Source organism: Oreochromis aureus, linkage group 5, assembly GCF_013358895.1.
Source record: "Oreochromis aureus strain Israel breed Guangdong linkage group 5, ZZ_aureus, whole genome shotgun sequence".
Lineage (NCBI taxonomy): Eukaryota > Metazoa > Chordata > Actinopteri > Cichliformes > Cichlidae > Oreochromis > Oreochromis aureus.
This window is the reverse complement of record NC_052946.1, coordinates 7,294,846-7,308,646: the sequence shown is the minus strand read 5'-3', so window position 1 is coordinate 7,308,646 and position 13,801 is coordinate 7,294,846. Positions and strand designations below refer to the sequence as shown.

The 13,801-nt window shown below is 41.9% G+C and overlaps 1 protein-coding gene across 1 annotated transcript; it reads left to right on the top strand.

Annotated features, from left to right (window-relative positions):
- The first annotated feature begins 508 nt into the window (after positions 1-508).
- bin2b (bridging integrator 2b) lies at positions 509-13,588 on the top strand. The gene is made up of 12 exons (XM_031748479.2): positions 509-846; positions 3,109-3,189; positions 4,128-4,182; positions 4,599-4,693; positions 6,806-6,901; positions 7,006-7,113; positions 7,210-7,295; positions 8,045-8,120; positions 8,206-8,288; positions 10,180-10,810; positions 10,968-11,060; positions 12,995-13,588. Exons 1-12 carry the CDS (start codon positions 754-756, stop codon positions 13,106-13,108), a joined length of 1,611 nt encoding a protein of 536 aa, XP_031604339.1. The 5' UTR covers positions 509-753; the 3' UTR covers positions 13,109-13,588.
- Positions 13,589-13,801: the final 213 nt, after the last annotated feature.

The window sequence follows — 13,801 nt, the reverse complement described above, 5'->3', positions numbered from 1 at the left end:
TCCTACTCTCCCGGAGTATCAAAGCAGTTTATACAACATCCCACATTCACTCATTCACACAAGCACTGTCTTCTATGCTTTATAGTGCTTACTAACATTCACACACATTCATACTCCGGTGGAATCGAACCACCAACCTCAAATGTTCAGTTCACCATTAACTTTTTATAATGTTCAAATAATTCTAAAAAGTACCTAATGAAGTGGCCAGTAAGCATACAGATCCGAGTATTCCCTTATTTATGAATAACAATATTCGACCGTAAAGAAATCTCCGGTCAGGCATATATATATAATATGAAAGGTTGATACGTGAGGTCTTGTGTAATTCTCTTTGAAAAAATAAAAAAGTTTTTTGCAGCATCCTCTGCTGCTAACCCTCACCCTGCCAGCCTACGTCACGTCGCTGAATCAGCTGCGCTGCACCACAGAAGCGTAATTTACGCACATAATTTTCAGGTGAGTTTTTGCTGGAAGAGTTTACCTGGCCGCAGGTGCAGGAGTGGATTTCTCAACTCTTACGTGACGTGTGTTCAGCAGATGAAAACACGCAGGAACGTTTCCAAATGGCCTAATTTCTTGGACAAGTCGCAACAGGACGAGCAGACTGATCTCTGGCTGCGTATCTGCGCGCGCGTGTTTTGACATTCGTGTTGCTCCACCTCCGCCTACAACAGCTGAAGTCGCAGCTGAATCGCACTGAGGAAGCGCACAGCAGTCCGTGAGGAGCGAGAGACAGAGCGACAGCTGACGATGGCGGAGAATAAGATGGGCCCGAACCTCCAGGCTGGAGCCGGAATCTTTGCGAAACGGGTCCAGAAGTCCTTGAATCGAGCCCAGGAGAAGGTAAGCCAGAGGAGATCCAGTTTTTAAAAAAGTTTCACTGACCCCACGCAACGTCTTGGCAGTACCCGAGAGTTACTGCCACGGGTCTGTTAAACTACGAGACGGACATACTCGGGCTTGTTTTATTAAGCTGCTCAGTGTTGAGGGCTGGAAAAGCCAGCATGAGAGAGAGAGAAAGTGAGAGACCTTGCCATCGTGTCCCCACGATGACAGGCTTTCTGAAGGGCGTGTAGCTTCCACAGATTTCGCTTCTAAGGAGGGTGGTTGGTTTAACCCCCCCCCCGATTTCACTTTTGAAATCAGTGTTTTTTCTTTGTGTGTGTGAGAACTGCTCGACTTCATCACTGCTGCCTTTTCAGCTGTGTACCGTTACATGGTTTATAAGGGCATCAATCAATCTGGACGCGTTTGCGCACTGTGATCCTGACCACAAGACAGGACTCAAAGCAGTCTGCACACTGTGCTGTACCAGACTGAGCCACGTACTCCAGTTCATGCGTGTGTGTTCACTGTTAACCTCACTAAACTGGCCCCTTTACCACTAATAAAACAGTAGCTTAGATTTCCCCTGTCTGAGCAGCATGCTGTTGTTCACTGCTATGCAGCTGTGTGCGGACACAGAAATGCTGCCACTTCCTGACTGTGCACTTCCTCTCACTAGCTGTGTCTTTCTCGGTTTGTGGTCAACAAACTTGAATTCACCACTCCACCTAAAAACAGCAGCTACAAAGGCTTGCTTTTTCGGTACAGTGAACACTAAAGGGCTGTTTTGGGGCGACTCTGATTTCTGTGGTGGTAAATTAAAGAATGGGCATGATGATGAGAGCTTTTATATGCAGATTTCAAGTCAAAGGTTTCAAACAGCTGCACTCGTTGGGCTGTGAAGGGCTCAGAAAAAGTTAGCCACGTGTGTCTGGTTAAGTTTTGGGATGGGTGTAAATGGTGCTCTATGTAGAGTGTTAGTCTGGTTAGGTCAGTATATCCCCACTGTCAGATAGATGCACTTTACATTACACAGGTTTATTTTGTTATGTTGAAAGTGTGTGTATCAGTGCATGTCGTGGTCACAAACCTTTAAAGAAACAACAGTCGCCTGTATTTTCTGTGTCTGCAAAACCTATTTTTAAGTTTTTTCAATGCGAGCCTCAAAAATTCATCATTCAGTGATTGTACTACGCAGCCAGATGCTGGAGGCAGAGTTTAATACATAGTTAAAAAAATATGTAATTTGGTCATAGATTGTATTTTAAAGGTGGTGACAAAGTGGTGTAAACTTTCTAATGGCCGTCAGGGGGCAACATGGCTGGTTGCAGATCAGACATGTTGAACATGTTCTACATGTCTGTGACCTCAGTAAACGTCTGGACTCAGATGCTGGTTTCAAGTCTTGGTGAAAAAAGCATGATGTTAATCTCGTAAATTACGATCTTTCTTAGGTTCAGAACAGATGACAATGCAGGATGTGATTTTAGGGTGGGCCTACCATGTGATTAGCAAGGTGCTGCAGTATGAGCATTCAGGATCCTTTGGTTTCTTAGCTCATCTCGTCTCGTTTCAAAACATCAAGTTGGCGGCAGCCAAAATGCCAATCTTGAACTTTCAGAATGAAAGTCTGTAAACCACTGGTGATGTGATGGGAGCCATTTTTTGTTTACAGTCTATGCACTAAACAGACCATTTGAATGTGAGGAAATGTCGGTGCTCTCTTGTTGTGGGCGCCCTTGAAGCAGGGCTACTAAATAACTAGAGGAGCAAGCTGAAATGTTTTTTACTACATTCCTGTTTTACTACATGTTGGACTGCCTACGCATCATTGTGGATCTAATATACAGCATCAGCAAAAACATCACGTGAAGGAGAACACCATGAATTAGGGCTTAATGTTATTGCATTTATTTAGAAAAAAAAAAAAAGTGTTACAAATGGTGGAGCTGAATTACACAAACGGTCACCCATAAAGTAACTCAACAGTTCTGTGGGAGATTCAAGTGTGTTACACCTGCTAAATATTGGTAAAATTAGGTGAGGGCTGGTGAACTTACTACTTGCAGTTCCTAATTTTTCTATTTGCTTTCTTCAAATTCCAACTTTAGGCGATATTATTTAGTTGCACTTGCATGTACTCCACAAGATCTGTAGGCAGGCTTTGATATAGTTTAACTTTAATCTGTATGAGCACACGTCATTAGTGGTAGAAACCTCTCGTGGCGTATTGTTAAAATTTACTCAATCTGATTTTTTTTTTTTTTTTTATGCTTTCAGGTCCTTCAGAAACTGGGCAAAACTATGGAAACCAAAGATGAGCAGTTTGAGCTCTGTTCCCAGAACCTCAACAAACAGCAGGTACTCTAGCAGCGTAACCACGGTTTCTAAATGGTAATCCTCTGCTTTCTGCTCTGAAACCTTAATAAAACCCTTTAACGTCTTTAATCTCGAAGCTCATTTGTTTCCCTTTTTACCAAAATTCTTCACATAATTGCAACAGGGCCAAAAAGTGTTTTGTGTCTTTTTTACCCGCACTGACGTGCCAACTCACAAGTTCAGACAATCATCCTGGCCTTGAAAACAGGAAATGCAAGACGGAGCTCCTGCCTATTTTCTTATCTGTTCTGTGTAAATACGACTTACTATGTCTCCCCTAGAGATCTGTGTGCAGCATTATCCTAAACTGTAAAAGAGCTGTCATAGGGTACGCTGACATTAAAGAAGGGTTTTTACAGGCTGACGAACTGAAAGCCTGCCTCAGTCTGGCCTTTCTGAACTGCTCTAAATGTAGACTATTTAACATTTAGAAAAGAGGAAGTAAAACCACTTTCATTTTAAAAGCAACAAAATGCCTTCATTTATTGTTGCGCACTGGTATGATCTGTATTCCATGTTACTGTATTAATGCTGTAATCGCTGCCGCCGTTAGGCTTCTGTTGCTCAGTTTTTAAGTTCACCGAGTGGCAAACAACTACACTACATACTGCAGGGAAGTTGCCGAAGAGCAACAGGAAGGAAGTCTACCCACTGACACTCCATGCTGCTTTCACTTCACAAAAACCACATAAGATATTGTGATTGTTATTTAATTTAAACTCCAAGTTGTGGTGAGACTGCAAGGAGCTGCGATCTCAAGCAAACTGATGCAGAGAGAGTTCCACAGCAAACTCTAACAGCCTGCAGTCCAGCTGAAGCACACTGATGTCAAGGAAATGATGCAGCACCATTTTCTTATATTGTCCAACTGTTACTGGGCGTCACTGAATTGAACTTTTCTCCTTTCTTCCTGCACGCAGATTGACGGAAGCAGGTTGTTTAAAGATGTCAAAGCCTACTATGCAGCAGTGAAAGGTGGGTTTGGAAAGCATGGATTGAATCCCCAGTCTTACTGAGGGGAGAAGTTGAAAACTAGGGAAGTGAAGTTCTTCTATTTTTTTTGTGTGAGACTTTTGCAATCCTGTCTGCGTTACCAAGTTGTAAGGATCCCTGATCCCGCCTTAAAAAAAATAGCAGACGCAGCATTGCGTTTGTGAGTCATGTATGAGAAACCGTTGTTTTTCATGTTGTCAGCTTTTGCGCCTGCATTGTGAGTTCCAGTCAGGAAACTAGTGTTGTTTTGGCCTTTGTAATGTGGGTGCAGCAGCAGCACCAGAAACCTTAAAAACAATACCACCATGGAGCCGTTTGTGCTGCAAGAAGGTAGATGGGTTTATTTCCATGGAGTCATGACTACATTTTAAGATTTCTTTTTTTCTTCCTTTTTACAGGCATCCATGAAACATCTAAGCGGCTATCCCAGACACTGAGAGACATCTATGAATCAGACTGGGATGGAGTGAAAGATCTCGCTGTTATAACAGAAGTAGGATTCTGATGTGTTTTTTGTGAATGTGCTTTAGCCACAAACTGGATATAAAGTTGGATGCAGCCACCGTTTTGTTTGGGAAGTCCTATTTTGGTTGGGTCCCCCCCCCCCCCGTTTTTTGGTAACTAAATGCCACAAGCACAGGTTGGGATCTGACTGTTTGAGGACTTATCAGTCACAAGTTAGGCCAGCCCTTCTTTATCGTCAATCTAGTAACTCTAATTTACAATTTGGGCATTATTTGTCTTCACCATGACTACAAACTAGCAAATGGGGCAATAAACTGGTCCAAAAATTGTTTACTGAGGGCATGGATTAATTGAGAAGAAGGCTCATTTTTCCATAGATTTCTATACAACCAGACTATAAAGGATTTTCCCCCTGCTGGCCATTATTAAAGAATGCTAGTTTAGGACACTTACACTGGCTGATGTCTTTCCTGTAGTTAGATCCTCCCCCTCAACCAGTCATGGCAGATGGCCTGGCAGAGGTTTCTTCCTGTTAAAAGGGAGTTTTTCCTTCCCACTGGCGCTAAGAGCTTGCTGACTGGGGGTCATCTGATAGTTGAAGTTTGCTGTGCATTATTGTGGGGTCTTTAGCTTACAGTTTAAAGCACCTTGAGGTGATTGTTGATTTAGGTGATGTTGACTGTGATTTGGCGATTTAAAAATACAATAGAATTAAACTGAATCCTACTGATACATTTTTTTACTTAGGACTACTGTGGATTATGTCATCAATATGTTTCACTGGCTGGAATCACACACTTCTTTAAAATATTAGTGACCTTCATGCAACCTTCATGCATGTACTAACAAATGCCCACATTTAAATGCAAGTTCACTCTCTGGTGTGATGTCCAGCAACTCACGAGTTGAGGAGAGTTTGGATATTATCTTTCTGTCTTGAGCTGCTTAATTCCAAAGTCCTTCTAGAAGCAATTCTCGCCAGCTGCTCAATGCAGAGAGTTGACACAGAGTCTCTGGCTAAAACAAACGGTTAGTCTGAAATTCAATAATTATGCTTACTTACATTGTTGCTACAGTGAGCAGGTATATCTGCCACTGCACAGCTGAACTTAACTATGCTGTGATGTAGTTGTAAAGAAATTCACCTTACAAACGAAATATCCCTGGTTCTGGGAGGAGAAGGGAACGGGTCACAAGCTAGAGTACTGTTAGTGCTGATCCCAAGCCCAGATAAATGGGAGTGTGAGTAAGGACGGGTATCCAGTGTAAAATTTGTGCCAAATCAAACATGTGGTTCTATTTGCTGTGGTGACCTCATGGAAAATAAAGGAGCAGCTAAAAGTACCTTCATCCAGAGTCAAATAGTCAAGTTATACCCATTTAATACAGATATTATATTATATTATATTATATTATATTATATTATTTCTCCTAAATCATAGTATTTCTTTTATGTTATAGTATTTTGGCTAAATATAGTAATTCTCCTAAATTCTTGTATTCCTGAGAAGTTGTCATGTTTGTGCTAAGTTACAATATTTCTGCCAAGTTCTGCTATGTTATAGTATTTCTGCCAAGTATTATGTTTCTTCTGAGTTATTGCAGTTCTGCGAAGTAATTACATTTTTGCTAAGTTGTTATGCTTCTGCAAAGTTAGTACAATTTTTGCAACTTTTCAGCTTTTTCAGCTATTTTCAGCAGACAGCTTCAGCCGTACAGCATTCACACAGCATTTTTGGAGGAAATGCAAATTTTTCTAGTTGTCTTAAATATTTATATGAGACATTTAAAATTAGACTAATGCTAGGCTAGCAGCAATATGTTAAACACAGACCATGAAACGTCAATGAAAATATCTTTGTAAGGATGAAATGACAATGGATGGAGAGCATTGGCCGAGTACTGGGTTAAATTACCCACCAAAGCCTGGAATGTCCACTGTTGACTAACTGTCAACTATAAAGCGATGGCCTTTTGTGGATGGGACGGTTTCCATTAGCAAGTCAGCTGTCACATTGGACATACTGTGACTGAAGCTTTCCATAATGTGCAACACTGTTTGTATTCTTGCCTATTTGTGGCTTACAGTTAAAAACTCCTGTTCCCATTGCACTAATGTGGCACCATCTGTGTTTCTTAGAGTGAAGACTTGCTGTGGAACGACTATGAAGAGAAGATAAATGACCAGCTTGTCCGCACCATGGAGAACTATACAAGCCAGTTTCCTGAAGTCAAGGTAAGCCGACGCTCAAATGAGTCCTGCTAAACAGCTACTGTGGTCTCTCAAATGCTAAGAGCTGTTTGAATTTCAATGTTCACTTTGAAAAAACTGTTTTTCAGGAACGAGTTGCCAAGCGGGGACGGAAACTGGTGGACTATGACTCAGCACGACACCACCTGGAAGCGCTGCAGGGTGCAAAGAAAAAGGATGAAGCTAAAATAGCCAAGGTAGCATAACTATTAAAGCCTGCGCGGCACAGAGTGCCGGCTGATAAAGACGTCTGATCTTGACTCTATTTTCTTCTTTTAAATCCTCCTTAACAGGCAGAAGAGGAATTCAACAAAGCTCAGAATGTCTTTGAAGAAATAAATAACGAGCTGCGCGAGGAGCTGCCTGTTCTCTATCAGAGGTATGTTTCACCGTCAGCAGCAAGTAGACAGAACTAGCTCAGTGGAATCTGGATCATGAGTGGATAAATAAAAGTAGAATATGGATGTAGGTTTTTAAGACTTACATATTTAGACCATTCTTATATGAAATCACCTTTCAGATTAAATTTATACAGATTTTTATTATTTTGGGAGCTTTTATGTTTGTATTAGATACAAAGTTGAGATGACAGGATATACACTATATTGACAAGTCCCGGGTCACCTTCACGTTACACCTACAGGAGCTGCTCGGCCGTGGAAACCCATGCCATGAAACTCCCAGTGTGGAGTTTTTGTGCTGATGTTAATACTTCATGTGGTTTACCACTTGGTGGCTGAGTTGCGGTGATTCCTAAAGGCTTCCACTTTGCAATAATACTACTTGATTGTGGAATATCTAGGAGGGAAGACATTTCACAAATGGACTTTTTGCAATGGTAGCATCCTGTTACGGTACCACACTGGCATTCAGTGAACTTTTTAGAACAACCCATTATTTCACAAATGTTTATAAAGGGTAGACTGCATAGCTAGGTGCTTGATTTTATACACATGTGGCAAAGAGACTGAAAACAGCTGAATTCAAAGAGAGACGTGGACCAATATTTTTACATAGCGTACTTTGTTGGCTTGTATGTTTAAAGGTACATCGGCTAATATAACTGAAGCTAAGAAGAGTGTCACGTGGACAAACTTAAAGATCAACTTTGTCTTTTTGTCTGTGCAGTCGGATAGGTTGCTATGTGACGGTCTTCGAAAACATTTCCAACCTGAGGGATGTTTTCTATAAAGAAATGAGCGGGGTAAGACGTCACACATCGCCTTCAACTTCCTCACTCGCTCACCCGTAATGTGAATTGAAGGTGGACGGTGTGCTTGTGTTTACAGTTGAACCGTGAGCTGTACAATGTGATGAAGAAACTGGAGACTCAACACTCGGGCAAAGCTTTCATCATCAAGGGCCTGAACAGGTAGGGTGTTCTTCTGCACGTGTTGCATCATTTGTGGCAGCTGCGTGCGCATTAAGAAATGTCTTGTCTTGAAATGCATACAAACTGTCTCTCACCGGTCTCAGGCTTAAAATAGCCTCCCGTGAAACCAAAATAATAACTGAAAGATGCTAAATTGGTTCTTACAGCTGAGAGGAGATGAAAACAATGGGAAATAATGTGGGTTTGCGTGCATAGTAGAGACTTCCATTGCTGTCACTGTGTTGCTCAAATGTGGACACTTGTTTTTTAGAGTTGTTTGTTTCAGTGTCGGAAGCAATAAGATGGCCACATAGCCTTCTGAGTGGAAGGTGTTGCATACATAGCCTTGCAAAAGTCTTATCTTTGAAATAAATTACACACAGACATGCAAGGGTGTGGCACAAAAGTGTTTGTATTCGTATAAGACTGCTCAGTTCTTCATCAAACCAAATTAAATGAAATACTCTAACCACATTTTTTTCTCTGACCACAATTTTTTCTAACTTGCATCCTGTACTGATGCTTGTGGGAGTTTGTTCTTCGTGTTTTTCATAAACCAGGTTGCAATTTGCCTCCGTACTGGATCTTTAAATGGGCTGTAACTCAATAAACAACAAAATCTTAAACTAGCATTCATTTTCAGTGCTTCCTATCTTGTAGGAACCGAGGGTGGGGGAACTCCAGGCCTCAAGGGCCGGAGTCCTGCAGGTTTTAGATGTGTCCTTGATCCAGCACAGCTGATTTAAATGGCTAAATTACCTCCTCGACGTGTCCTGAAGTTCTCCAGAGGCGTGGTAATGAACTAATCATTTGATTCAGATGTGTTGACCCAGGGTGAGATCTAAAACCTGCGGGACACCGGCCCTTGAGGCCTGGAGTTCACTACCCCTGTTGTAGACAATGAAACTTTGTAGAGGGGGATGATCGGGATCCATTTTAGCTCTTCATTAAGCCAGAAGACCTTGCTTTTTCAGCGTGAAAACTACCATCATTTAAATTAAAGACAAAAAAAAATTAATTAAAAGCATTTTGAGAATCTCAAAAATCCCAAAAGTATCCTAAAGTATTTCTACAGTGTGTCAACCACAGGCTTCAGAATGTATAGTACTGCTTTGGTTTATTAATTATTTTTGTATGGGGGGAAAACAACAGATTTGCACCTTCGATTAAACCATTTAAAGCTTTTTAGTGAGTCATGTTAGGTATTACGAGTAAAAATCTTTCACTATGAAACACAGAGGAGTCTAAGATATGTTATGCAATAATATTTGGCCCATGCTTTTCACTTTTCTTTGATGTACTTTTGGCTCTCTCTCACGGTGCTGCTGACACAGGATAAGTGTGGCTTCCTCATCTTAGCCACAGCTCATTCGCATTAGGGCTAAATGTCAGGTATACTATAGGCCCAGATGTGTCTGCTTGATTCTGTGCAGTATTAGTTGAATTAGATCAAATTATAAAGGCGTTTTGAGGCAAAAAAAATTTGTCAAGAGTGTTCGAGAGCTCTGTTGCAATTGCAGGTCATTGCTCCTTTAACAGGAAAATAACCTAAAACGGAACTCTACAAGTACTGAGGTTGGCTGAAAACACTATGTAGGACTGTTGTCTGTTGATTTTTGCCTGCATTCCTCACCGAATTCAGTGCAACATTGGATACAAATGTAACTTGTAGATGGGAGGAACCCACACTTGGCAAATGTCGGGGAGTTTGCTTCAGCATCAAGAATAGCAAACTGATACTTGCAACAAAGTTCAACTCATCTCACTGAAAATTCTAGATCTTTAAATAGAAAGGTTCTGCTACTTTTAGACACTTATTTTTTTCTTTCCTGTATGCTGGGGTATTAATGATAACTCGGCCACAAATAATGTGCTTTTGTTCTTTAAATAGCACAAGCAGCAAGTCAAAGAAGAGAAAATCCCTGGTTATATCCAATCCCATACCCTGCAACACCGCTTTCCCAGCTGACCACGTCTCCGTGCATTCCCAAAACGGCAAAGATGCTGCACCCTCTTCCCCTGTCCCAAAGACTCAAAGCATTGCTGAAGAAAGCATCCCAGCAGAAGAGAGCAGTGTCCCTTCGAAAAGTGTTAGCTCATCAGATTCCGATCTAAGCTCAAGTGGCACCGGCTCACCCAAGAGGCAGTCGCTATGTGACAATGACAACAGCGACAGGAGCGACACGAGCAGTCAAAATCCAGAGGCAGCAGCTGCGTGGGAGCCCGCTGAAAGCCAGGCGGAAGACGGCAAGGAGGGAGAACCAAAGTCAGAGGCAGCAGCAAGCCAGGAGGTCACTGATCCCTCGGATTCTGCTGGTGGCGATGCCCCACATGAGGAGGCCGAGAGCGATCCAACATCAGAGGAAGCCAGTACCAAACCAGCACCAGTTCCAGCCCCTCGTGTATCCTTCCGCTCCAATGAAAGCCCCCTCTTACCTGCTAAGGAGCAGGAGGATTTGGACGAAGGGTTAGAGTCAGGAGATGAATCGGGTTCCTCCAGTCCACCAGGCTTCCTCTATAAGGTACACCCTTTATCTTAAAGCAGCTACAGCTGACATTTCTATAACAGTATAGTCCCCCTAAAATAACCTGGAAAGTCTTAATAATTTGTGTGAACTAAGCCTTTAAATGTCACAGCCGTGTGGTAATGTGGAATAAAACAGCTTTGTTTTACACCAGGGGGTGGCACTAGAGAGCCACGCAGCATCTGAAGAAGGCCTGCTCCAGTTTGAAGAGGGAGACGTCATCATGGTTCTTGCTGACACTCAACAGGTGTGTTTGTGTAGTGTGTACTTGTAAATCATATCTTACTTCCCATTGCACTCTAGAGATTGCACACATCCTGTACATTCTGGACCTGGACATGTCATTTAGGCCACTGTGTTTGTTTCTGGCCTTTCTGTGGAGGCACTTGCTAATGTGCATTTTATCACATGCCTGCATATTTCAACCCACCAGCAAATCAAAACAGTCCAGTTGTTTGCAGATAGTTTGTACAACTAAGTTTGCTGTGTTGATCAACTTGGAATAGTCGTCAGAATCTATAATCAAACCAAAATGCACTGCAGTTTACACTACACTGTAGTTTAATGTAGTAGACAATGTTCAGTATTCTGAATATCTACAGCAGAGTGTCTGAAATGGCACATTACGCATTATGGATGTACATCAAATGACAACACGGCAAAATTTCACTGCTGTTGTTCTACCTATTGCATGTTTATGAACTTTTGCATCATTTTGCTCCTCTGATAACACAAAGTACCAAATTCTTCAGTAGTGAGGATGACCCTAACCCTAACTTAACTTTTTTGCGCTAAATGGTAGCATAAACAATACTGTGAATGTGCACTAAAATGACAAGGTGATATTTTAACATTCACTACAATAAACAAGCCCACAACAAAAAATCTGCTTTTAGCCAATTAGAGTTAGCATCATCATGGATGCTAAATCTTATTTGTTTCTATTACAAAGCCAGTTGTTGCCACTATTGAGGGCAAGGCATGCACAGTGTTCCACATTTAACTCTTCTGCACTAAATGGTGGGATAAACAATACTGTGAATGTACTTGTGCACTAAAATGACAAGGTGTTGGAAGCATGGGATTTGAGAGAGCTTTAGCTTTTTGTTACAGCCGTAACAAAAATTGGATTGAGCAGCTGTAAGATGAAGAGACCTTAATGGTCTGATCCCTGGTTGCCAAATCTGGTCAAAGAGACATGAAACTTCACAAACTAGTGTGAGAGGCTCTGCTTCCCCTCTGGAGCTGCTCTGAGTGAGAGGCAATGTACAGTACAGGGGTGGGGATACTTGTGTTCTTCCAGTTCGGTGCTTGTACATTTTTGTACGTTCCGTTTACATTTCTGCTTTCACCTATGGCTGCGAGTAGTAACTGAAAGAAAACAAGTAAGACACGTGGCAGAAATGAGCCGTGTCTGAATGATGTCTGGGCTCACCCAGACCTCTGTTATTAAGGAGCGGCTCAGACTAGTGTCACTGATTCCAGGCATTAAAGGAGCTAGTCGAGGTGGTTGGGTCATCTGACAGCGATGCATCCTGTCCACCTCCTAGATGAGGCGTTTCAGATATGTCCACCCAGGACATACCGGAAAGATTGCCTTGGGATCAAGGAAGGTCTAGGAATGTCTGCTTATGCTGCCCCATGACCCAGACCCGGATGGTACAAAATGCATGAATGGACTCTGTAATCAGATGTGTGGCCTGTGAGGAAAAAGATTACTTACAATGATTAAAAAAACAACAACAAAACAAAACAATGTACACAGGAGAAGCACAGGCCTATTTTCCAGAAAACACAGAATTAATTCATATTAAGCGCTGCTCTGATCGGGATATTTAAATAACAATGGCATTCAACGAGTCCAGAAAAACAGATGGAAATGCACATTTGGCTTCCCATAGATGACAACTGTTAACCTTCTAAGTTGTTCATAATTTTAAATCATTTTTCAATTTCCATTTCGAGCTTATCTAGCGACTTTTCACACTCCTGTTCTGGTCATGGGTGAGTTTGAGTTTACTTTCACGGACTGGTCTCCCAGTCACTGTGTATACAGTGTGGAAATGAATTCAGAAGCACCATTTCACCCTGTTAGTAAATCTTACTGTCATGTACCGAGTATCTAATCAGAGGGTGGATTTGTTTCCCTGAGTCCTCACATGTGTTTACTGTGTCTTGCAGGAGGAAGGTGTGGTGAGGGGGGTCAGGGAGCAGAGCTGGAACGAGCACCAGGATCTAGAAAATCACTCCGGGATCTTCTCGGAAAAACTTATCCGACCCATTAAAGAAGAGTGAGGCAATAGTCACTGCTCGGTCTGTAATCGGTTTCTTCTTCCATCAGGCACTTCTGGTGACTCACATGCACACACACAGCCTCACACACACACACACACACACACACACACACACACACACACACACACACACACACACACTGAGAGGGAGTGAACCCATATGTTATGGGTGCAGAAGTTGTCCAAACAAATGAGCACAATTCCCACGTGGTTTCCCTCATGCTATGATGTTGCAACTTGTGGAACAAAAGCGAATGAGCTGAAGAACATTTTGTAAAAGACATTTGGAAATCTTAAGGCATTTTCTGTGAAAAAAATGTTATTATCCTGTGTAATGTTTCCTAATAAAGTTGTAAGAAAAAAAAAAAATTGTTGTTCTGATGTAAGATTTTGACAAAGTAGGTTTTGTTTGCTGTATGTTGTAAATAAAGCATAATGTCGCTGCAGGGCCGTTGATAAACAGCCTGAGCTCAAGGAAAAAGCTGCAGTGATTCACTCGAAAGGAATGTGAAAATATTGTCAGGACCTGAAACTCGAGACACATTGACTGATCGACTGTGAGAGCTTTTTGGAAGTGGGATCTGTCAAATATAAAAACAAACAAAAAGCTGGGGTAGACTACCCTTAGCCTGGCAGCTCTGTCGTTTGAATGAGAAAGTGAGGTTCTATCACCAGACGAGGCAGCTCAGTGTGA